At 55.1% G+C, this 25,606-nt stretch overlaps 2 protein-coding genes across 4 annotated transcripts in view; both read right to left on the bottom strand.

The window, feature by feature from the left end:
• Positions 1-200: 200 nt before the first annotated feature.
• SCGN (secretagogin, EF-hand calcium binding protein) lies at positions 201-15,110 on the bottom strand. The gene is made up of 11 exons (XM_053656031.1): positions 15,026-15,110; positions 14,079-14,149; positions 9,921-10,013; positions 9,386-9,475; positions 8,770-8,826; positions 8,353-8,430; positions 7,736-7,791; positions 6,494-6,539; positions 6,146-6,205; positions 4,624-4,692; positions 201-329 (listed from the first exon to the last, which is right to left on the bottom strand). Exons 1-11 carry the CDS (start codon positions 15,108-15,110, stop codon positions 201-203), a joined length of 834 nt encoding a protein of 277 aa, XP_053512006.1.
• A 3,125-nt stretch (positions 15,111-18,235) lies between these two features.
• Positions 18,236-25,606, bottom strand: part of CARMIL1 (capping protein regulator and myosin 1 linker 1) — a 144,277-nt gene continuing 136,906 nt past the window's right edge. Inside the window, exons 37-38 of one of the 3 annotated variants that reach the window (XM_037153028.2) lie at positions 23,674-23,823; positions 18,236-19,152 (exon numbers count right to left, since the gene is read on the bottom strand). In XM_037153028.2, the coding sequence (XP_037008923.2) occupies positions 19,016-19,152; positions 23,674-23,823 (287 nt within the window). In that variant the 3' untranslated portion in view covers positions 18,236-19,015. Of the gene's footprint in view, positions 19,153-23,673; positions 23,824-24,132; positions 24,158-25,606 lie in introns of those variants that run through there. The other 2 variants (XM_053656008.1, XM_037153029.2) reach the window with 2 other exon arrangements.

Genomic DNA, 25,606 nt, shown 5'->3' with positions numbered 1-25,606 from the left:
GCGCAGACCCTGCACGGGGGCCTTTGGTGAGGCCGAAAACACCGGGTTATTCAAAAGCAGGGCCCCGGGTCCTTTATAGCAAACACCACACCAACTGATAACAGGGTTTGCTGGCGTGTCCCCAACAGCAAAGCATAGACACGATTTCACCAGCGGAAGCACAGAGACACCCGAAGCACAGAGGGCCATGCAGTTGCGGATCATGGGTTGGTTTTGAGCCCCAGACACAGAGCCAACTCAGACTTCTGAATCTTCCCGTCCCTGTTCACATCGCAGTGGCGTAGAAGAATCTCCCGGAACTTATCCAGGTCGACCCCGCGGATGCTCGGCTGGGGCGACAGAAACAACAGGTCAGCAGGCAAGACCACGGCAGCCCTTCAGCACCACCCCGTCCCTGCTGCTCATGAGCCAGGGCGGGGCGAGGGGTGGCACCTGCTCTGAGAGGCCTCCCGGGAGCCGGGCCGCCCTGAGCAATGCCACCTCATCTGACCAGTGCAGCCAAAGACCAAGTTCACTTCTCAGGTGTCCCTTCAGTCCCAGAGCATCTCTTCCCACATCACTGCTCTGCAGTCCTTGCAGAAAGACTGACTTTTCTGCAACTTTACTAACGATATTTTGCCCTGGAGCAGAGGGTGACGGCCACAAGCTCCGTCCTGCTCCACTGTTGACAGAAGGCATTTTACTATGTCCCCGTGGGAGGCTCCTGTGCCTCTAGTCTCAGCGGGGCAGTAATGAGTGACAACCCAAAACGTTAATCATTATGCTGAGTGCGGGACATCTGATTTATTCCAAGGGGATTCTGGGACCAGGTCTGTCTCAGTGAGCAGGCCCCTGGCAGAGCCAGGACACAAACGCTGGTGACCGGCCGGCCCCAGAGCCTGTGTCTGTGTCACAGCACTAAATCATCACAGCCTTCCTGTAAAAATGTCCGTCTTCCCATCCACCCGTGGGACAGCTTGAGGGTGGGTCTGGGATAATGGGCTGAAAGACGCTCACCCGCCCCCTTGAGTTCTGGAAGCAGGGTTCAATCTGTCTCACACGGCCTGCCTGCCTCAGCCACATACAATGTCATCTTTGTGCTCTTGTCACATCCCCCCTTTCCTCTACATCCCAGCTCATCTACCACAATGGCACTGGCATCCAAGCCTTCTCCCCACTGACACCCCCGTGTCTCCGATCCAGAGTCCTCTCTGCCATGCCGAGGCCCTGTGCCACCTCGGACCCCTGGAGACAGAATTTCAGCTTTGACGGTGGCAAGTGCCTTTATTGGAACCTGCCTGGACCAACTCTACCCGTCAGAACATTTAATCAACCAGAACTTCATTCTTCAGCTGTGCCAAACTAGGGCGTGTTCTCTGTCTCCACATTGCTAAGTAGTGGCCACTCAGTGTCTAAAATCACCAAGGTGACAGGGAGAGGCCCAGACCTCATGCCTCAGACTAGCCAGGTCTCTGCCCGCCAGCCTCCGCTTGTCTGGAAGAGGCAGTGACACTCAAAGCCATTTCCGGCACCATCCTGATGCGGTCCCCCCACCCCCACCCCGGCACCTGCCCTCACGTATTTCACAGCGCAGGCGAGCAAGGAGCAGGTCAGGGCTCTTGCAGGGCCCCATGTCTAGGCAAACGGAAGTGTCTGATCAGACGTCTCCCAGACGGAAGTGCACACAGGTGACGAACGGGAATGGGAGGAGCTCCAGGAAGAGCCTCAGCCATCTTCCCGTCACCAGGTGCCACGGTGCAATCTGCTGCTAGGACCTGGGTCACTTCGCTGCCTCCTGCCATTCATGAGTCTTCTTAACAGGTGTTTATCCCCCAAGGGCGGCAGCACAGGAAGCCATTAACGCCATGGTGAGAATGGATACACACGCCAGGCTGCCTTCTTCTTTGACAGACAAGCTGGGCTCAAAAGGGAGTCAAGGGCTTTCTGGGGAGGGGTGGGGGAAGGACACTGAAGGAGGACATGCGACCCGTGCTTGGCTCTTTCTTCCAAAGCCCGCCATCTCCAACAGAAGGCGCCAGGCATTGAAATGAGGTCGAACCCTCCGCCGGGAAGTCTACACGGTAATGAGGCCACCAACAGAAAATTGTGCACAAAAGCGCGTGTAACAGGCTGAGGCTACATCAAGGACCTAGGAATCGGTTTAGATGGCTAGCAGGAGGGGAAGTTCCGCGACGTTATGACTAAGAACCACGGGTGAACTGCCACTCGGCCCCTACACCAACAGCTGGCCCGGGAACGCACGTGCAGTGTGATCTCGAGCGCAGAAATCAATCACATGGAAAGGAACTCGCTCAGCAGTCGGTCTGTTGGAGGGTAGACGTTATGCCCTGGTTCTTTTTCTCTTTTCTGCTTTTAAATTTCTCTGTAACGTGTGCATCATTTTTACAATTAAAAAATAAATGATAACCTGTGTGCTAAGGGCCAGTCGGTCTTTAGAGGGACGTATGTTAGAGTCGACCCTTTAGGCTGAGAGTTGTCCCCTCTGGCCAGCCATCTTCTTTTCAACGACAGAGACAAGCAGGTGGGGCACCGAGCAGGAAGAACGACTCCGGGAGCCCAGGGCCGGGCACTGGTCACCTCCAGGCCAACCACCCCCTCGTTCCTGGTGCCCCCTTTCTTAGCTTCCAGCGTCACTGTTCACGTTTCCACTTCGCGGTGGGTGCTGGGTATTGAACGTCTTCCTTCCACTTCCTAGTTCAAGCTGCAGACCCCTGTGTTTATGTTTCTCACTGTGCTACCTCCAAGTGCACACAAAACCTCGTGCAGAAATTATTGTGTCTGCTCCCCCAGGGACTTGCTACTTTGTCACAGACAGGGGGCCGCCTTGGGCACCGATTTCCCGTGCCAAGGTGAAGGGGTATCGTGGGAACCTGATTATCTCATTAATGCCAGTCCAGCACCGGGCCCCGCGAGTCCAACGAAAGGTTGTGAAAGAAGCCGAATCCAGGGTTACCGTTGCCAGCACCAGGGTCCCGGCCAGGCCTGAACGCCCAGACCCCGAGCCGGCCCCAGGGCCCTGGGCTTGCTCCAAGAGCTGCTTTTCAAATAAATTCCATACTGGTTTGCTTGTTTGTCCCGTGGCCCTTTCTTATAAAATAAAAAGAGAGAAAAAGTCACAGGAGATGTGACTCTCCTCTATGAAGCCACGGTCTTCCCTTGACTACGTGCTGCAAACTGACCTCGCAGGGGCCGTTCACCATTGGCTACTGCGCACACGTGTTGTAGCTCAACCAATCAGCGCCTCCGCCGCTCCGTACCCCGCCCGCGTCTCAAACTGGCTCCACCTGCACTGACCGGTGCCGCCTTTGCTCCAAAATGCCACAGGAGTGGAGGGGGTGGGGCGGCGTCAGGTCTGGGAGCTGTGCAGCCCCAAGACCGGGCACTCGGGTGATGGGCAGCCCAGCCTCCCCGCGCACAGGGGGCCGCGCGGCTCCGGAAAGCAGGCTCAGTCTCACGTGTGCTGTCCAAAGCAAATTAAAACTCCAGCTTCGCACGCCTTCTGCTGCGCCATCAGCATCCCACTGATGGGTGCTCATGACCCATCAGGGAAGCCATTGGGGCATCACATGGACGGGGAGTAAGGCGGGACTCTACCCTAGTAATCGGTGCAAAGTGCCGCCAACCCCGGTCTGCTCTCGGGCCGCGCAAACGCCTGGGACAGTCCAACCCATGACGAGCTCTGAGCGGAGCAAGGGACCCGTCGGGATGGGAACAGCAAGAGTGAGATGCCCAAGCAAACACCTCTGTCACTCTGACTGAATGTCAGAAAGCGTGCCTGTGCCTGCTCCTCCATGGTGTGACCTTCCTGAAGATTTAGGCAAACACTGGCATCTGGCAAATATTCTGGGGCAAAACTCCGCAATTGTAACCAGATGCTGAGACAGGCCTGGGACCCAAACACAGTGAATGATTGATTGATTGATTGCTACTGTAACTCCTTGCCACCTGGGCCAACCAGGACAAAACCATCCAACCTCAAAAAGTCCCTGAGGACGTGAGATTGCTAAATTCAGTGGCTCTGCTGTCCCCTAGAAAAGTAGCAGGAGAGGGGACGTCGTGGAAAGTATCGGCCTAACAGGGTCAGCCATTGGGTCCACACCTTTCGCAGGGCCTCCAAGGTGGTTGTCCTCACCGCTCAGCATGAGGCAGCTGTCACCCAAGCCCCATGGACCCAGCCACGGCAGTGCCCAGAGGGGCACTGCAGACTCTAATCGTGGCTGTTGAAGCAGCTCCTCAGGAAAATAAAAAAATAATTGAAATCCCAAGTATGGGATTTATTACATGAAATTAAAAGTTGTTGTGACTTTAATAACTAAGTCCAAGGGAAAAAGACTCTGCATCCAACACTAAAGTAGTCGTCCGTGCAGTGGCATGTGCTCGTGGGTGACATGGGTGACCTCAACGATGGTGACAAGAAGCTCCCCTGTGGGGCTTCACTTACTGAAATGACAAATGATCGTAAGAGAGAAGGAGACCATGGGGTTCCCGGGGGCTCAAGACTGTTAAACAGGCCACCTCCCTAGACTTTCTGTCCAGCATTAAGCCCCAAGTCCCCAGAATATACAGTAGAATCAACGGAAATGGCAGCCCCCGTGCTGATGGTCTGTGGAACTGAGAGGTCACCTGCACAAGCTCCATCATGTCCTTCACAAACCCGTCCACCTCGGGGCCTTCCAGGGCTCCGGTCTGGCTCTGAAAGATAAAACCTCCCATCATCCACATGGCACCTCCCTATGTCGGAGAGCTAATGAGCGAATTAGGCAACTTGACCAAACCAGGATTCTCTGGTGACCACACAGAGGCTCAAAACGGCACACTCCAACTTACGTTCCCTGTGTGGGGTGGGAGCGACCCACATAACCTAAAAAAATTCACTGTAAACAATGCCGCCCCCACCCCCCAGCCCCAGGTCACCAAATGGGAAGCGGCAGCTCCTTGGCTTTTGCAAACCCACTAACACGACACACGTGGCCTTGACCTGCTTCCCAGACAGGCTTCAGTTCCCAAGCATTAAGCACACATCACATTAGTCCTTTGCAAGGTAGGCTGACGTTATTTTAGTTTGCTCTATGATTTACCAATGATCTGACCATTAGGAAAACGCATACTTTAAAACCAAGAGAAACTATTAATAGATTGAGTGAGCATATTAGAGTTATTATTTGGTCTGTATATAAGACTTTTTTTTCCACCCATATTATGAGAATGTCTATAAAATAGAATACATGTTAAAATATTTCAGTTCTTCTCCAAAGTTCCATTATGACAACCCATCTGTTCCTTTCAAACTTTCTTCATCAGAACCTTTAACACATCTTAAAAATCTGTTCCTTAGAGGGTCTACCAAACACTAACCTGGCACCTGTCACACGCCGGGCACTTCGGGACCACCTTTCCAAACACGGTGCATGGCACCCTCGTCACAAGCCAAGAGGCAGGTGTTACAAGCCTTGGCACCCTATTCTACAGAGCAGGGATATAAGGTGCCAGAGGCAAAGGACCTGCCTGGGGTCTCGTGGCCAATAAGCCGTGACCCAAACCAGGGAACGACTCCCAGAAGGGACACACAAACCCTCACACCAAGCTACCTCCTCCAGGTGCCTCTCTCCTGCCCGGAACACGACCCGCACGTACCTGGTCTGGGTGGTTCCCGGTCTGCCTTCTCCTTGACCTTCCCCCGCTTTCTCCTTGTTTCCCTCCCTCCTCGTGTGACTGCACCTTGTCCCCAAGAAAGTCAACCTTAATGCCATGCTCTGTGCTTTAGAACGATTATTCCCCCCCCCTGCAGAAGACCAAATAATTCATCCTATGAGAGAAGTAGTTTTTACGTCATGTAGGCCTGACCTTGCCTCTCTTTCCTTGGGTTCAACGCACTTTTTTATTTGATTGTTTGCTTTTGTTTTTGAGCTTCCTAATCTCCATAGACAGCATGAAAAGGAAACCTTTCCTAGTTTGGATCCAAGAAGCACCCCCAAAAAAGTGATTTTATTACCTTCTCAATGATAAATATTCCTTTATCCATTTTCCCTGGGTTCTCAGAAGTTACACAGAGAAGCTCAGGGCGCCCTGACACCCTGCTGGTGTGGGGTCCATGGGCGGGGTGGTCCCCCACGGAGAGGCCGGCAGGCACAAAGGGCACACTTACAACATCATAGTGAGCAAAGATTTTCTCAAAGTCCCTCTTCCTTTCCTCGGTGGAACAGGCCTGTGTGTGGAGAAGACGGCTGTCAGTCACTCCGACAGTGCGGAACTGCAATCACACCTTTTCCAGTCCAGGCAACTGGGACACACTGTGGTCATGACCTTCAACCCTGAGTTCCACCTCTGAGTCTCCCGCCTTCCCTTCCCCCGGGGGAGGCAGAACCCTCCCCGGACTCCCCCGGGGGAGGCAGAAGGCAAGACGGACATATGCCTTCTTCTCTCCCGCCCTCTGAGACCCGCGCGGAAACGCACAGGCCGTGAACCCACCACCCAGAGAAACCTCAGTACTTACATCCGTCTTAAACTGGAGAAGAAAGTTCTCCTGAAGAGCCAGAATCCTACACGGGAAAGGATAAATAAACCGACATGAGGGCCCATCCACGTCCCGTGCAAGCCCAGCCATAACGCCGGTGGGAGGAACGGGCAGAGATTTCCAGATTACTCTGCAGAATAGGGTGGGCGCTCGAAAAACAAGGGTGCACCTGCTATACAAACAAATAAATTAATTAACAGGGAAAGACTTTCAGAGACTAGCCGTCACCCCAGGGAGAGGTTTACAATTTTATCGTGGTGGAAAAGGGCATAGAAGCAGACTAGGAAAATTCTCTCCTCTGGAACAGCAACAAGAAAACTGGCAAAAAAAAAAAAAGTCAGAATAACTTTTATTCTGAAGTCCAGAAGAAATCCGAGGAATGTTTACTTGGGACAAACGAGGCCGTCTTGGTAGGAAGAGTGGGCTTTGTGGCCTGTGAACTTGCTTACGTCTCCACCATCCCCAGCTTTTTGAAAACCAGCACCCCTCCCTCCGGGGGGCCCGCAGCACGGCAGTTGCCGTAGTGGGAAAATGGGGCGAAGCTCGGTCGGAGCCGGATTCCCCGAGAACCGACCCGACCTGACCTCTCTCGTGGCCCCCGAGGAGACCCCACGCCAAGGCACTCACTGAGGACTCTCTCCCAGCTCTGTGTGCTTCTGACCGCCAGCCCGACTCGCGGTCCAGCAGATGAATGCCGCCCGGGCTGGCCCTGGGGACCCGGGTTACGGACGGTCCCCATGAGGGTCTCATGCCCATGCACCCCGGACCCCGTGACTCCAGCTCTGTGCATCCACTCGGAATCTGTTACCTTTTCCTGACATCCACAGGTCAATTAGGGGCCAGGTGGCCTCCACAACACCTGCCACCCTCATCCTGTGTCCCGGTACCGGACCCACAGACACCCTCTCCTCCCCCACGTCTGGCCCGGCACTCGGCGGCCACAGCGACCGCAGACCAGAGCGCAGCTGGGGTCCGGCCGGGTGTCCCTGTTGTCACCTGGCCGTTCAGTGTTCCCAGAGCCACTGAGCGGGATTCGGGGCGGTGCTGTCAGGGGGGCCTTCGCGCACGTGGGGAGCAGGGACTCTGTGTCCCCGGACGCTTCGCCTGTTCTCGAGGACTTTGGGCGAGACTGGGTCTCTGCCTCTCCACGGGACGCACGTGCCATCGGGAAACCCCTCGGAGCTGTTCCGGAAGCTGTGACGCCGCCTCGGAGCCACTCACCTGGCCAGGTCGTTGAGGTCCAAGCGGCCGTCCTTGTTTTTGTCAAAGATCCGCATCTGGAACACAGGAGGGGAGCAGCCGTGAGGAGCCGCCGTGACGGAAACTCGCTTCCGAAGTCCTGAAGGGCTTTGCTGGCCGCCCTTCCGATCCTGTTTGTCTGGACTGGACGCCCGGGCCCCAGGCCGCACGGGGCCCAGAACATTTGGGAAGATAACAAGAGGGCAGATGTCGCAACTGCCAGACGGAGCGTGGGAGACACTGCTCAGAAGGACCAGCCTGTGTCATCGATGCCCGAAGCCATGTCTTCCTTCCACGGACGTCACTGTCCCCTCCCTTCTCACTAACACCCCTCGCCTCCGGCCCCGCATCAGAAGGCCATCTTGGCTCCTGCCGGAACCAGTGCATCCGAATGGCTGTTCTCACTGGTCTCCAATAAACACTCACTGCCGCTGCCTTTGGAAGGTCGTGACGTTTAGGGTCCCACGTCCCAAGTCACAGGCCAAAGTGGCTCCACTTCAGCCAGCATCTTCCGGAACTTTCTTGTACATGAGGTGCACAGACACCTCCTGAGCACGCCCTCCTTGCCCGCCCCGCCATCTCTGGGCCCCACCGCTCACCATGGTCTCCGTGTACTCCTCCAGCTTCGCCTCGGAAACAGCCTTCTGCTGGTGGCGGAAGAGGTCGCGGAGGAAGTCCTGTGCCGTGGAGACAAGAGCCACATTTCCCACAGTGAGCCGCGGAACCGCTGAGACCCCCGGAGGCCGGTTTGTGGGCCACTCCAAGGGTGGGGGCTGTCCCTGGAAGCAAGCTCGGGGGGCTCAGAAAATAGTGCCAGGCGTGAAACAGGGTCAGACCCCCTCAGCTGTGTCTTTCCCAGAGGGAGCGATGTTGCCGGCACTTTCTAAACCTTCTAAACAGGACTGCATTGCATGTTAGGGGAGAGGCTCAGACGCTTCGTTGTGGGTGCCCAGGAATTGAACTCACAACACACAGGCGTCAGGCTCCGCCCCGGGAGCAGGGGCCCTGCCACTCACCCGGAGCTCAGCAGCCGAGATGAAGCCACTGCTGTCTGCGTCGTACCGGCGCCAAATCTGAAACACACGGAAGCCGGGACCCACCGCCTGCCTGTAATTCGGGGCTGGCTTTGCTGCCGTCTGTTGTGGCTCAGCTCAGAAAACCATCTCTCGCTGGGCACACATGCGACTCTGCACAGGACACTGGGTTTTCTTTGGTGACAAGGAATGTCCGGGGAGAACTCACGAGAAGTGGACCAGTGCCTTCAAAACTAGAACTGTTGTCAGTAGTTACACGTCAGGAGCTTCAGAGTCCGGACATCGGACAGCATCCTCACAAGGCAGCCACCCCTGGGGGTCCCCGGAGGCGTGGCCCCGGCCACACCCCGACCCAGCACTGTCCTCGGCGTCCCTCCCGGCCTGTCTCAGCGTCCTCTACTCCAGGCCGAAGTTGTTGGTCAGCTCCAGAGCCACCCAGGCCAGCGCTCCGAGGGAGCACACAGGGGTTCGGGGCAGCTGTCCTGGCCCCCCGACAAGGGCCTCCTCGCCTGGTTCCGCCCGTGGGCAGTGGGCGGGAGGCAGCCCCAGCGGAGTGGGCGGCTGGCACTGTCCCTCATCCTCCACGCCACACACCCACCTGCATGAACTCCACGCTGCTGTCCAGGGGGCTTTCCCGGCGGAAGAGCAGAAGGAAGTTCTCATCCTCCGACAAGAACGTGCCGGCCAGCTAGCCAAGTGGGAGACACAGCCGTCAGGGACGCAGCCAGGCCCCCAGGGGCAGCCGGTGACAGCCACAGGGAGCAGGGCTGGGTCTCAGCACGGGCAGCACCCCCCTCAGTGCTGCCCCGGATGGCGAGGAAGCTCAAGAACTCAGCTTCCTTGCTGGGGAAAGAGGGACTGTGCTCCACACCACCTTTGATGCCCAGTGGCTGCGAGGCCTCCGCTACATCAATTCCCCAGTTAAAAAATCGGGGTCGTACCAACTGCCGGGGAGGAAACGATGGGAGAACCGCGCACTCTCCGGTCCTGAGCCGGTGGAAAAGGTCAGGGTCGACTTCCAGAACCTCGTCCTGACCCACCGCCAGGCACAGGACTTCGAGGCCCCGTCCAACGCCAGGGGCCTGCTCTCCCGCAGAGGGACTTGCATCCAGGAGCCCAGGCAGGAGACGCACCTGCTCCATCGGAACGCGGCCGTCTTCAGGGACACGGTGGGCCGCCCGGAACTGTTGCTGCACCTTCTGCGCACGTTCACCCATGGCCACCGCCTACGAGAGGTCAGAGAGACCACGCTCGGCCCCTGGGACTCCCAGCGGCAGCGAGGCAGCAGCTACTCCGGGCACAGGGCCTGGCCACCGTGTTTGTCCCTCCTAGAACTCGGGTCACTGGGCCGTGGGAGGGGCCTGTCGCACTGGTGAAGAGCGGTGGGTGGAGACGGGGGTTTCTTTTCTTTTATTTTTAAATTTTTATTTTATTGATTATGCCATTACAGTTGTCCTATTTCCCCCCTTCATTCCCCTCCACCCTGCACACCCCCTCCCCCACCATTCCCCCCCTTTAGTTCATGTCCATATATCTCAAGTTCTTTAGATTCTATATTTCCCATACTATTCTTGCCCCCCCATCTATTTTCTACTTACTGTCTATGCTACTCATTTTCTGTACCTTCTCCCCCCTTCTCCTCCTCCCACTCCCCTGTTGCTAACCCTCCATGTGATCTTCATTTCTATGTTTCCGCTCCTGATCTAGCTGTCCTCTTAGTTTGCTTTTGTTTTAGGTGTGGTTGTTAATAACTGTGAGTTGGCTGTCCTTTCACTGTTCATCTCTTTTATCTTCTTTTTCTTAGATTAGTCCCTTTAACATTTTACATAATAAGGGCTTGGTGATGATGAATTCCTTGAATTTGATCTTATCTGAGAAGCACCTTATCTGTCCTTCCATTCTAAATGAAAGTTTTGATGGATAGAGCAATCTTGGGTGTAGGTCTTCGGTTTTCATGACTTGGAATACTTCTTTCTAGTCCCTTATTGCCTATAAGGTCTCTTTTGAGAAATCTGCTGACAGTCTGATGGGAACTCCTTTGTAGGTGACTGTCCCCTTAGCTCTTGCTGCTTCTAGGATTCTCTCCTTCATTTTAATCTTGGCTAATGTAATTATGATGTGCCTTGGTATGTTCCTTCTTGGGTCCAACTTCTTTGGGACTCTCTGAGCTTCCTGGATTTCCTGGAAGTCTATTGCCTTTGCCAGATTGGGGAAATCCTTCTTTATTATTTGTTCAAATAAGTTTTCCACTTGTTGCTGTTCCTTTCCCCCTTCTGGTACCCCTATAATTCAGATGTTGGAGCGTTTAAAGATGTCCTGGAGGTTCCTAAGTCTCTCCTCATTTTTTTGAATTTTTGTTTTTTCATATTTTCCTGTTTGGTCATTTTTTTTTCTTCCTTCTGGTTCACTCCCTTGATTTGAGTCCCAGTTTCCTTTTCATTACTATTGGTTTCCTGTGCAATTCCATTCATTTCAATTAGTTTAGCCTTCATATGTTCCTCTAATTTGTGGCTAAAATCAACCAGTTCTGTGAGCATCCTGATCACCAGTGTTTTGAACTGTGCATCTGAAAGTTTGGCTATTTCTTTGTGGCTTAGAGTTATGGGCTCTGGGCTTTGAGATCTTCTTGAGCCATTTTTCGTCTGTTTGCACCTGTTAAGTATGAGGAGCGGAGCCTTAGGGGCAGGGCGGGGCCTCCAGGGTGGGGTCGCTGGGTTGTGACATGTGGGGGCGGGGTCAGAGCGGGGAAATGGCGACCCTCTCTGCTGTCTCCTGCTGCCTCCCGCCGCTGGGGCCGCTGGGGCCCGTCTCACTGCCCACTCCCTAACTGGTCTATCTGCACAGGAATGCGTGACCACAGTCAACCTGCCACCCTGCCGGTCGCTCACTGGGTCCACCCGTCACAACCCCACGCCTGGGTTCCGTGTGCCCGAGTCTGTCTGACCGAGTTTTCCTGTGCTACCCCACTCCACCAGCTGCTGGCTTCGCCCCTCTTACTGGTCAGGCTGAAGAATTTGTTGTTATCAGACTTCCAAAAAGTTCAATTTTCTGTGTTCTGGCTGTGTTTTCTGTTGCTAATATTTTGTTGTCTCTAAACTTGGTTGTGGGAGAAAGCATGGCATCTCCACTTATGTGTTCATCTTGGTGGAAGTCACCAATTACCAGAGGTTTCTGAGCAAACAGCCTCTAATGGGGTCCTGACTCCCTTGAGAGTTGGAGCGAACAAGCTGCTGAGCAGCTCCCAGACTGGGTGGGGAAGCACACGTGTGACCATCGTTGTACGTTTGGTTGCGACTGGACTCTGTGTGTGAGGGACACGCAGACTCTCCCCCTGCCCTGCAGAGCTCGGGGACCTTGTTCTACCTCCCAGGGAAGAGCCCAGCTCGGCGGCCAGCAGTTTGCCGGGGCTCACTCTCTTAACCCTCCCTCACACACACTGAGGAAAGTATAAATGGGGAAAGCAATTAAAGAGGACACCAGAGTAGTAAAGTCACTGTTGAATCACCAAAGATGCCACCTCTCCCTGCCCTGTGCAACCATTTCTACACCTCACACCGTTCTTTGTGGGCGGACCACAGGATTGTCACAAGGCAGGGGACAGCTGGTCAACGTGGAGAACAGATTCCGATGCAGGGGGTGGAGGCAGAGACCCTCCCCAGCAGGGCCGGACCCCAAACCCCAGACACGATCAGTCATGCAAATCCACTCCCCCAAAGGCGCCCACACTCCCCTGCAGCCAGGCTTCCACGCAGGACCCGGCCCCGAGCACAGAGAGAGGACTCTCGGGTTTGGTACTGTGGGGTGTGTGTGTGTGTGTTTGGGGTGGATGCTCATGTATGTGCACCATACAGGACACACATGATGGAAGTCACTCAGCCAGGTGGGTGGGGGGCAGCATCTTCTCATTTTCCTCAAATATGCCTGTCATGCAAACTAGACGGCATCAGCCCCATGGGTCCTGGAATGCTGGGGGGGGGGGGGCTCAGCTCTGACGGCAGTGAGCAGGGGGGGGCGGGGAGAGAAGCAGAAGGAAAGGGACAGAAACTGATGAAAGAAGTGAAGGCGAAGAGACGAGACGGAGAGATGGGAAATGGAGGGGAAGAGGCACAAAAGGCGGGGTGAAGACGAGGAACGAGAGAGACTGGAAGACGGAGAGAGTGGAGATGGAAAGAAAGAGAATCGAAGAGGCAAGAGAGGGACGGGGCAGGGGGTGGGGTCGGGAGGGAGACAGGTAGGAAGCAGGCAGAGATCAGAGCGGCGAGGGAGGGGTAGGAGACCGAGAGTCGGCGGTGAAGTGCAGGCACACTGGGACGAGGGACTGAGACACACGGAGTCGAGGGAGAGTCAGGGGGCAGGGAAGGGAGACACTTACACGAAAAGAGAGACAGAATATGACGGGCAGACAGAGGCCCAGAGGTCTGCGCGTCTGTCGGAAGCAGCTGGCAGCTGACTTCATTCTGATCCGGCTGCCCCTGGAGCCCCACGGTGGCGGGGAGCCCCCAGTTCCCTCACCCGGGTCCCACACAGAGCAACGTGCCCTCAGTATCTTCCATGAAAACAACTATGTCTGAGGGTAAGTCATCCGCACATTTCCTTGTAAAAGTCTTATCTCCGGAGCCCTTCCCCTTCCATGAGTCCCCAGTGGGGTCCCCACCCGGCCCCCGTGTCACTCTGAGTTCTTTCTCTGTCTGGTAGAGGAATCTCCAAAACCCCACCTACACCTCCAGGCCAGAGTTGCGGCCAGCACAGGACATGGGTACCGGTAGGGTGGTTTATGTTCACACCTGGGCTCTGGGGATGTGGCTTATTTTCTGGTTTGTCATTCCCCAAGAACTCTGTAACCTCCACAAATTAAATGAATAACAGGAAGAATGACTTTAAATGATTCATTTGTGGTTTGCAATCGAAGGAGAACCAAATGCACTAACCACTCAGAGCGTCGAAGCGCTGACCATTTGTTCTGCCTCCTGAACAGAGCGAGCTACCTCATCGCCAGGCTAACTCCATTAGCACAGACAGAACCAAGGAGACCTTGGTTCGGATGACAGGCTGAGTGGGTGACAGCTGTTCCACAGGAAGTCAGCGGTCGGTGCGCCTAACTCTGCAGCTGTGCCTCCCGTAAAACCTGCCTCAGCCCCTCCGAGTTGCTAGGAGATGGAGAAAAATTACATGCATGCGAGGAAGAAATAAGCCCAGAGTGGATTAATGGGTGCGGATCAGCATGAGACTTGAACGCCCCTCGTATGTCACCAAGAGACACATAATTAATGTTGCCTGGCACCAATACTTACATCAGCGCCCGATTTCATCAGCATCTGGTGGAAGAAGGCATCCAGCTCCTTCTCTTCTAGGTAACCTCTCCCTAGATGCAAGAAGATATGCATAAATAAGTCACATGCACGGAAAACCACGTGGCATTTACCATGTACCTAAATTTGTTTGTAATCTCACAGTTCACAAAATCCCGTAGATCTGGGGGACTCTGCTGTTCCAATAACTACGTGCCAACATCTACTTCCTGAAGACCTGGATTCGAGCGATAAACACACTTTCTAGAGACAATGCTCTGCGCAAAAGCGTCTAAATGTGACTATTTAGAAAAGAAAAACTCTTCCTTTTACATTTAAAAGTTTGCTTTTTAAAACTACACTTTCAACTGAGTTTGCATTTTAAAACTACACTTTCAATCCAAACATAATTGTGAGTTTTAGAATATGATATACTGCAAGGATTTGGGGAACTTGGAAACATTTAACACGAGTTTTGAATCTAGCCACAGGGTAAAAACACACAGTGCAGATGTCGTTTATGGTTAATTATTCATAAAGACAAAGCAGATGAAAATAAAACTTCCCTTTTATTTTCAGGGAGTTTGGTTTGTGGAGTGGGAGCAGCGCCTTTTTGAAAGTTGATCAAATTCACCCTCCTTTGAAAGAGCAGGGGCTTATATGACAGTCACGGTGAAATTGAGCACATTTGGGGGGCGAGCGAGCCCCCACACTCGAATATACATAATGATGCCGTCCACGATGATACGTGCGGTGTATCACGCACGCGCACACACGGAGACAGAGAGAGATACTGGGGAGGGGGCGCAGCCCTCCTCCTACCCCACCTTTGGGAACCTGCGTTAACGGCGCTGGAAGACAACTTCCCTTTTTCTGCAGGGAAAGGCCGACGGGCGCGGGGCCACGTCTACACCTGCCCGTGTGGGGTGCAGGTGATCTGCTCTACTCACCTTGGGCGTCAAAGCGCTGCCAGACCTGCCAGAAGACCTCGGCGTCCCAGCTCCCCAGGGCGAGGCTGCGGGCGCTGCTGTCCATGGTGCTGACCCGGAGTACGGGCGCCGCAGCGGGTGGAACAGCCTGAGAACTTGGTCAGGAAGCTGTCTTCCGTCTCCGACTTGCTCTCAGCCCCTGTCTGCGGCTGGCGAGGAGGTCAGCACCCCGGTGTCGCCCAGCAGTCCCCAAGCCCCGCGAGCTCTCTCAGCCGCACGACAGCTGCTTGGAGCCTGCCCGCCCCTCCATCCGCCCCGCCCTGCGCCCGGCCCTCACCCACCCACGGGAGCTCCCATCTGCCAGGGCGCTGGGGGCGCTGTCTTGGGGCGTCCCTAGTCCACACCCTTCACCCTTGAACTTGTCAAACTCACAGAAAACACCCCCTTACCTTTGACTCACCTTGCAAACTTGTGTCTGAGGGGGTTTCAAGAGAGCCCCACCCCCGCCCCATTAAAGGGTTGGAAGTGGTTCCGTCAGGCCCTTGGCGCCTGATGCTGTAGAAATGGAGAGTGTGAGAGGGAGGGGCGAGGGGCGGAGCAGCATCCGCTGCCTGTCCCAGGAGGAGGTGGGTCCCGTTCAGGGACCTTGCATTCGCTCACGCAGAGGTTTCTTTTTGAGAAAATCGTCCAAAACTTGACGAAGAAGAGAGCCAACAGGAAGGCATTTAAAGGCACAGGGCCAGCAGGAGTTGGGGGTCATCCTGGCGATCGCCCTTCTCCCTGGAAGGCCCTCCCACTCAGGAATGGGGGCTGGGAGTGGGAGGACCTGAGACCCTCGCTGTCCAGCCGTGAAACTCAGAGCACAGCACACACAAAGCACTGTAACCAACAGGAGACAAATATGCACCTTATGGGTGAATTTGGTCCCTTTCACCAAGACTGTGACTTACATGGCCTGGAGCAAGCACTTGGCAGCGGCATTTTTTAAAGTCTTCCCTAAGGATATCGGAACCCACCGCCCAGCCTTTTGGCTTACAGTCCTGTGGCTTGTATTTTGGTCACTGGACTGTTTGGACACAGCTTCTCTGAAGGACAATCTGGAAAAGAAACAGACTTTTGGGGCATTCATTCCATTTTTTTTTAAATACCTTATCATTTTTTTAAAAGGAGACTGGAATTTATACGTCACTCTGACAAGTTTTAGCAACGGAGGGCTGAAACAAAGGATGGCAGCGGCTTGTTCTTCTTTCCATCCTGGCTGATTTCATTTCCTGCTGTGACCAGGCCCGATCTGCTCGTTAGCATCCCTAACTGATGATTAGCTTCATCGGAAATGTCACTGGCCTGTAATTTGCAGCATTGCTAATGAACCCTGACGCATGCGTTACACTCTCAGTTGGTTACAGTATCTACATCTTTTGGCCACGTTGGAGTGGTATTTGTAGCTGGGCCCGTCCACAGGCTTCCTGTGGCTTCACCCCCCAATAGTTACGGAGCATTGAAACGTGGGGACACCTGGGGGAGCCTCTAGCAGACCTTAGCACTGAAAGCAGTTGCCTTGCTCGAATGCCTCACTGGCTCCAAAGGGCAAAAAAGGAAGTAAAAAAAAAACTGGACAATGTCTACGATAAGAAAATCTTGGAAACAGAGCTAATTTCTCTTTTAAAATATACACCTTGTATTGTTTAATAATCACACGAATCCTAAAGATCATTTGAATAATACAGATCAGAAAATGAGAAAGATTCCACAGCCCCAAGACAACGAAGGATAGTAACTATTGGTGTGTGTCTTCCGGTCGTCTTTGCTGTGCATGAAGGTGGATTATACGGCTCCGTGACTTCATTTCACTGAAGTGATGGTAACTATGTTGTTCAAACTGACTTATCCCTACTGGTCCGCTTTGTCTGCTTGATTTAAAGTTTGTGGAGAGGTGTGTCAAAATTTGGATGAGGGACTTTGTCTCTTCTTCCAGTTATTTAAATGTCTATTTTATGTCCTCTGAGGCTCTTGCTAGGTGATTTATAATTGATTTATAATTCTTCCGTTTTCTTGGTGAGTGGGCCCTTTTTTCACCTAAAAGAGGCTTTTTCCTCTCCCGCAGTGTTTTTTTACCTGACGCGAACAGCACACCAGGATTCAGAGGGCGGAGCGTCCCTGACCCAGCTCGGTCTCCACTCACCTCCATCACCTTGTCGGCTGCAGGTGCATGAAGACGCCTTTGCCGGTCACTGTGACAGAGGAAAACCGCCCTCTTGCGCGTGACCGGAAGCCGCTGGCCCAGAGCTGAGCCCACGCACACTCCCTCCGGGGTCAGCCTCGCAGGGGATGCCGCGTGCGACGTGGCAGCTCCTCTTTGTAGACTCTGGGAGCCGCTTTCCCCTCCCGAGCGCTGTCTCTCTCCGCCACTGCCCACAGTCCACACGGGTCGGGTCATGGGTCAGACCGAGCCTGCGCATTAGGGTGGCCAGTGCCACTGCGAGGTGTCCCGCAAACGTTGCCTCCTCTGCGGCCTCCCGAGCGTCACAGGCAGAACTAGTCCCTTCTCGTCACACACACACAGGCGTGGCCACCCTGTGCCACACTCAGTGAAGTCTCATCCATTCTGCGGGCCTGTTAGCTCGCAGAGGTCCCTGTGTCCTCTTCTGCTCCTGTGGCAGCCATCAGAGCAGGTGGTTCCCAAGGACATTCGTGACAGAGGAGCTGCGTCTGCAGGAAACAGCCTTGTACCTGCCACCCTGGTGGTCCCTCAGCGGAGGCAGCAAACCATCCGGTCTGCGGTCCGAGGCACCTGGGTGTGTGCGCCCCGTACACGTGCCCACGTACGTGTGCCACACGTGTGCCTCTGCGTGTGCATGTGCACATGTGTGCATGTGCCCGGTGGGGACTACAGTCCTGTCCACGCCCTCCACACGATTCCGCTGTCCCCCAGACGCCCGCGCAGCTCCCGTCCCTCACAGCTCCCACGCGCACCCCCTGGGACCCTGGGTCTGAGGCCCAGGCACTGACCAAAGCACCTGCAATCGGCCTGTGGACACGGCCCGTCTTCCCCCCACAGACGAGGGCAGGGGATGGGACGAGCATCTTGCTCAGGTCCAGTGCGACTTGGTTTGCTCATCTGGGGACTCAGGTTGGCCTGGTTTTTGGACACAAACAGAAAGTTCATCACCAGAGACCAAATTTAACTAAAAACCAATACCACACAGGTCAAGGTTTCACTTGTAAAATCATTTTATTGGTATAAATATACATATGAATAAAATAGCTTCAGCTTGTCCTGTAAGTGAATATTTGTGAAATGTCTTAAAAAGAGTAGTATTTTGATTTTTTTTTTTTACAGGTGTCAAAGTATTCTCTCTTAAAATCACACATTAAAAGCTAATATGCAGACAGAAGTTAAAGAAATCAGGAAACACAAATATCCGTAAACTCTGGTTAGAGTCAGCTATGTACATCAGTCTGGGCACCGGGAGACGCGGCTGCGGCCTCCCCTCTGCTCTGACCGCGGCGCCCACGGGAACCCCGTCGGCCTCCGGGAGGAGGACACTCCCCACGAGAGAAGGCGGAGACCGCACCCAAGACCTCGCGTATATAATTTATACAAGGGACTTATTAGTGTGCTCTGTTAATATAGTTACAATGTGCAATTGCGTCCGTCGGGGGTAAACCGCTCCGTCGGGGCGCCTGCCGCAGGACCCCTGTCCCCGGGACGCTGTCCTCGTGCGAGCGCATGTCCCGTGCCCTGCGGGCTCCACCCCGGGCTGCCCGAGTCCTGCTGGGCAGCCGGCAGCCGCCCCGGGGACAGCAGGTCATGCTGGCTGACGTTCGTCGAAGGCTTGGAAATGAAATGCCAGGGCTGCAGGAGCCCTGACTCGTGTGCTCTGGTTACCGACACATGGATCTGTTTCTGTTTAAAGAGGAGGAGGAGGAGGAAGGAAGAAGGAAAAGGCAAAGAAAAGAGCACCCAGACGAGCGGCCTGGGAGGAGGCGGAGCTCTGCCGCCCGCGGCCGTCACACGAAGATGAACTCCTTCTCGGCTTCCTCCCCGGAGTCGCTGGACTTGCTGCCAGGAAGGCTCTCTTTGCTGGGGGGCCACGGCTTCTGCTCCGGGGGCTCCGGGGGCTGCTGGCCCCAGCTCCTCCTCGAGACTGAAACAGAACGGGGAGGGAAGGCGGTCGGCTCGCTGGCGCACCGTGAGGGGCCGAGACCAGGACCCGGGGCAGGGAGGGGGCGGGGGTCAGCGCGAACTTTCTCAGAGACAACGCAGCAACCACACGCCACTGAAGACATTCAGAGACTCCAGACGGAAATGAGAGACAAACCAGCAACAACAGCAGCACATAAAACAAGAAAACACGAAAAACTGCAGTCGGAGGGGGCGAGCCTCTCGGAGCTGCGGGCGGGACGAGGGGCGTGAGGACCCCAGACACCCAGGGTGGCGGGAAGCCGAGGGGGTGCCAGGGAGCAGGCTCTGAAGCTGTCGTGCCAGGTGACGTGCTGTCGCACCTGTGACAGCGGCCCCCGCACAGCGGAGGGCACCGGCGGGCAGTCCCCAGCAGGCCCGGCCGGGCAGCGGGGACCGGTCAGGCTCTGCACACCCGTCAGGGCCGGCCCCGCCCGTCGGGGACACGACTAGGGAGGCCCCGGTGATCTTCTCACACCTTTCCACGTCTCAGAAAACCTGCTTCACGCTCTATGAGGTGAATCATCTCGTGAACGCTGTGACTGCCCGCTGTGACTGCACAGGGACAGGAAGGGTCCCCTGGGACTCTACCAGAGGAGCATGGAGCGTGCTCGTTGGAGCTGAGCCCCCGTCCCGTGTCCTGCCAGGCCCTCCTGTCTCACTGCTGCCGCTCCTCCTGGGGTAGGGCTGGTGGAAACCAGGGGTGGGACTGAACCGCCCCTCCCCACAGAGCCCGCGCTCTTCCCCAGGGTCACAGCCACTAAACCCGGGAAGGCGCAGGGGCCTCGTCCGCGAGGCTGGTCCGGTGATGAAACATTACTTGCCGACCAGCACCGATGGCGCCTGAGCTGACGCTACACCCACAGACCCAGAGCAGCTGCCTCCTGACTCGCAGGTCCAAAGCCCCAGGACTGCAGACCTGAACAGCCGCAGGGCTCGGCCCCTGCTTCCCACCGCTTTGGCTTCATCCCTGGGCTACACGGCTTGGTCGCCAGAACTGGCTCTTTAAATGCCTGATCCACTAGGGAGAGTTTCAGGAAGTGGAAGTTCAGCAAACCTGACCATCAAAATGCAAACTTAACCGAGAACTTCTCCTGGCAACCTGCCTGGCAGGTTCCGATCCCCAGACAATGGAAGTTTAAACATCTAGTTCATTACATTCAACCGAAATTACCCCAAAAGCTGAAAAGGCTAAAGCTTTAAATCTCATCATGAGAGTAATTTTTTAAAAAATATGACTTCTTTTTACCCAACACTTTGGGAGGAGTGAGTAAATATTTTTTAGCATGAATTAGGTAAAAAAATTAAATTTCTGAAACTTGTGTACAAGCCAGGTTCTGGGGCAAAGGTAAATCATTTTCTGCCGTCTGCCCTTGAACCCAGAACCGAGTGGACCTGAGAGCGGAGCACGAAGAATCCGGACGTTCTCCACGTCTCAGCGCGGACGGAGGAAGTGGGGGAGGTTTCGTCGCTCCTGGAAGTCTCCCTGCGATGATCTAAGCTCCAGACAGCGATACCCGTGAAATGGGCCAGAAGACTTTACTCATCCCATTTTAAAGGCCAAAGTAAGCTGCTCTTTGAAATCAGCTGACGCAGAAATAAATGTCCAAGATTCCAGCTCAAGGGAACAGACCCACACGGTCACACACGGCTCTTCTGTCTTCCGAGCCCAAGTACTCGCTCGGATTCTCAGATGAATAGAGCTCGCGCCCTTCCCAATAGCTCGGCTTCCTGGAACCCCCCGGGTCATCCGTGCTACGTGACAGGACACCGGAGCGCTCGCTACAACTGGAGCAGCCCAAGCAGTCGAAAATGTCACTGTCACAGATGAAAACTTGAGATGGCCCCGGGCCAGGACCACGGCAGAGGGGGAAGGTGACATGCAGAGAAATCCAACACAGGAACCTGCCTGCAGGAGGCAGACTGGCCTTCAGTCCCCCTGCAAGTGGCCCTGGGCTCTGAGCCCTCTGGGGTGGGGACAGAAGGGCACAGCAGACACTAACAAACAGCTAACTCGCGGCCTGGCTGGCTGCTGGCGGGTGCCGGTAGGAGAGCAAGGGTGTTAATGCACCCAACAGCCACGGGGACGAGTAAGTAACGAAATGTTCTTTCTAGAGGGCTGTCCAAGCCGGTCACTGTGGCCATGACCCTCTCTGAAAATCCGTCCTAAACAGATTCACTGTCACTGGTTAAACTCTCCCGACGGGGAGTGAGACTGATGACGAGACTGGCCCCATTCCCGGACGGGAAAACCGAGGCGAGGAGGAGGGGCGCCAATCACGCTCCTGTGGACACGGGCTCCGCCGGGCTCCCATGTTTAATGGACAGTCTAAATAAGATATATCGACTCGAAACTTAAAAGTCTAGAAATTACTTTAACAAGTTTTGAAATTCAGACTCTTTACTAATTCAGAGAACCTTCCCCTAGGCAGCCTAATGTAACGCTCAACCGTATACAGAGCAAAGAAAAAAAATCAGATATTTCCTCCTCTTCTCAGTGCAAGGTGAAGGGCTGGAATGTTGCTGTGCCTGTGCCTATGGCTGTATTTACTGTCACCTCCGGTACCGTTCAAATTATGCAAGTACACAGACAATCCATTCTACAGAAATGTTCGTATCTCCTCTCCGGTGGTGACCATCGGCCCAGAGAAGGAGCCTCACTCAAGGAAACCTGTCGTTCCTGGAGGGGATTTGGCTTTGCATATATGCAAATACCTATGCTAATTTCCACGCTTCTGAAAGATGCATATATATTAGAGAATTAGAAATTCGTATGCAATATATATATGAATATATATACTCAGAATTAGAGATTTATATGCATATCAGAGTTTTTCTCAATTTTAAGCTCCAATGACATCCTCATTTTCTAGGAGAAAAAATATTATGATGACCTTAAAATACTATTCAGTAGTCGGCCATGAGTTTTAAGTTTTCTGGCCAGAGCCAAAAATGCCAGCCGACCGTGAGCTTCTTTTGAAGAACTCAGGCAGGAGTAGTGGAGCCCAGATCTGGAGGGGAAGTGGAGCAGAGCCCTGGCTCGGAGACTGAAAGGCAGAGCCGAGCATTTGCCGGCTGCGGGCTGGACGGTGGAAGCAGCACATGGAGAATAAACAAAAGGGACCTCGGAGTAATACGCCCCGCACCGCCAGGGCGCATAGCGGTACCCACAAGACCAGCTGCTTTATCCACGACAGCAGGACACACGCACGGAGACACCACGGCACACGATTAAGGGCGGAGAGGAAATGGCATGGGAGCCCAGAGAGGCAGCCGGTCACAAACGCTTCTAGTACAAGCAAGCATCTCACTCGTCAGACGCACGGGTACGGAGCCACACCATGGAAACAAAACAGCACAGGAAGACAGGCCGTCTCTGTGGGTGTCCTGGGCACGCGACCGAGGAGAACATGAAACACGCTTTCAGGAGGGTGAAGGCAGAGAACACACAGCGGTTTAGTGGGACCGCTCTGCCGAAGGCTACTTGTTAACCGGAAACTATCCCGAAAGCAGACCGCCAGACCGCTCTCGGGGGCGAAGGCTTGGAATTGGCACTAACAAACCAAAGGTAAAATATCATACGCGAGATCCCCGTCATGGAAGCCCTTGTCAAAAGGGCTTTTTTTGGTGCCTGGCCGCATCTGAAGAAATCAAGGCCAAAAAAAAAAAGGGTGAATACAAGATGGTCCTATGTCATCCCATCCAAGTCGGAGGCAGCCCCTTGTAATGAGAAGTTTAACCAAAGAGGTCACGACAAAAATCTGAGACATACACGGAGTTTCTTCCTCTCTAAGATGTTGCCTTATCTCCGTCTCCCTCCCCAAAGGGCGGCCAGTGTGGTGCGGGTGGTCTCGAGGCCTGAGTGTGGTGTAAAGTGCGGGCAGGGGCCTGCGGAGGAAGCAGCACGGCACTGCGTCGGGGGCGCCCTGGTGATAAAGTGACGTCAGTCAACGGTTGAAGTGGGAACTCCCCACACCGAGAACCATGGACGTGACCTTGGGTGTCCTTCTCACAAAGGGGCAACTCAGAGACAGACCGTGTACACGACACTCCTGTGTGTGTCTCTGGTCTTTGTCAATCCTTCCCGAAAACAGTGCTGGGCCAGTGGTCTCTGGAGGGGTGACAGGTGTCCCTCGAAGAGCTCCTGAGCCAATCTGTGTACACCTAACACTAGGGAGAGAGGAACAGGCAGGAGCCATGACCTGGAGCCCAAAAGCAAACCTGCGTGGTCACGGAATTTGAACGGACAAGTCGCCTCACTCCGCGGTAACTTGATCCTCCTAAGAAATTCTCCCATTACAAGGTCAAGTCGACTTTTTACCCCAGAGGGAAGGACCATCCTGTCGTCATTTAGGGGAAAAAAAAATCAGGCGTACGAATCACCACGGCCCCCGGCCCCCCGGACATAAGTTACTCAATTGCAGCTCGTTTGTTGGTGCCAGTTCGCAGCCCTGGGGCGGCGGGGGCGGCAGCGGGGGGCTCTGACCCTGTATTGGCTGCGGCTTCCTGTGCCCCGCCGCGTCCAGCTCCTCTTCCGTGAGCGTGAAGGGCAGCTTTGAAGACCTTTTTCCTCGGCTGGAAGGCCGCTCGCTGCTGTGATCTGAGTGCCTTTTGCAATAATCTCCTCTTTGCGCCGCTGAGGAAAAGGGACTCGTTTTACCCTTTGCACCGGCAGGCGCCGCGGCGCTGGCACCGGCGTGGAAAAGCACTGATGTGGAGACCGAAAGAGCCGTTCGCCCGCCCCTCTTAGGAACCCAGGAACCTACAGCGTCCGTTCTGAACAGAGGGACCGTTATCTACAGAATTCGACAGCCAACAGTCTGGAAATATCATGCAAAATGAGGTGAGCTCGGAGCCTGCCCCCAAAAGGCGCTGATGGAAGGCCCCCCGGGGTTGACGCAAATGCCGTCCCCAATGGAGCCCCCCGAGGAGCCACTCGATTTACCTGTGTCAGGAGTGAGGCGGGCCGGCTGGTCCACAGGGAGGCAGAGGACAGGAAGGACAGAAGGAAGGACAGAAGGGAGCAGCGTGAATCATGTACAAGAAGACAGGAAAGGGCACATCAGGGGTGCTTTTCAAAGACAAAGGAAACCAGGGCGGTCCTCCCTGGGCCGGCGTAGCGGGGAGGCTGACCTACGGACGAGGTGAAGCCGAGAGCCCAGCGCCGGGGACACAGCAACACTGTCTCTGACCCCACGAACCCCTCCGGTCCGATCGCAACCCGAGTGTGACCAGGGGCACGACTGCACGTCCACTTATCCCGGATCCTGGGGGGCAGGGGCGGTCTCCCACCGTCTACCTCGGGAGGCGGAGGCCTAACCACTCTAATGTTTGCGATCGGTGGGAGCGGGAAGGGGGGCCAGCATCTACCCCAAACGTGGGAGGGGCGACACATTCATTTCAACTTCCTGGGGGAAGGTCGGGGGACGCTGTCCATGCAGCTAAGGGCAGCAGGCAGCAGGCCTCCGACTTTGTCAGGTACAGTCCCCACGCACGGGCTCCTGCCCACGAAGCAGGGGCTGGGTCCGGGCTTGTTTAAACCACACAGGAAACGTCACTGTTCAAAAGTCGGAATCGCTTTTCACTCAACCTCACGACCTTCCCTTCCAACCCCTCCATGGTTCAGTTGCTCCGGACAGGACTTCCCTCCTTAACCCCTGCCCCTTCCCAGGCCCGTCCTCAAAAGGAAGGGGAGGGAGGGCAGGGGGAGGGGCCGTGGGGGGACAGGCCCTGGCTCGGGTCACTCTGGCCGGCACCACCAAAGCGCCTTCCAAAGGCTGCGCGGTGACACCGAGTCCTGAGTTTGTTCGCCGCGTGTGAAACTGGTCTGGGCACCGGCCAGCCACCCGCCACGGCTTGGCCTTCTCCACACGACAGGAAGTGGTTTGTCAGCTTCGCTCAAACCCCGCCTTCTTTTACTGATGGCCGGCAGGTGGGCCAACGTGCGCCCACCGAATAAACCCCCGGGACGGGGTGGAGGAGGCCGGCAGAGTCATGTTTGTACTCGGCTCCCGATCACAGAGACAGTGCTCAGAGACGCCTCCTGTGGACTCGCCCAAGGCCAGCACTGGTGACAGGAAAGTGGACGTGGGGAGGGAGGAAGGAGAGAAGGGAGGAGGGAAAGAGGGAAAATTGGCCAGTGTGGAAGGTATCAGAGGCATGGGTTCAAACAAATCTGAAATGAAACAAAGCCACCAACCCACAGGGAGAGACGACTGGACCTGGCTCTGGAATTTCTCCCTGGGAGGGGCTCAGAGCCGGTTCACATCACCCTTCATGAAAGACAAAGCCCAAGAGACAACTGTGCATTGGACAGAATGACAGCAGAGAGACATCGGGTGCTGGGGACCCCCCCAGACACGCCTCCAGGGGTCCCCAGGCCTGACCTGTGTCTGGGAGACGCCCGCCTCCCAGGGCTG

The sequence above is a fragment of the Artibeus jamaicensis genome, unplaced genomic scaffold, assembly GCF_021234435.1.
Source record: "Artibeus jamaicensis isolate MK-2021 breed Jamaican fruit bat unplaced genomic scaffold, CSHL_Jam_final scaffold_1689, whole genome shotgun sequence".
NCBI classification, from domain to species: domain Eukaryota; kingdom Metazoa; phylum Chordata; class Mammalia; order Chiroptera; family Phyllostomidae; genus Artibeus; species Artibeus jamaicensis.
This window is presented reverse-complemented; position numbering and strand designations above follow the sequence as displayed.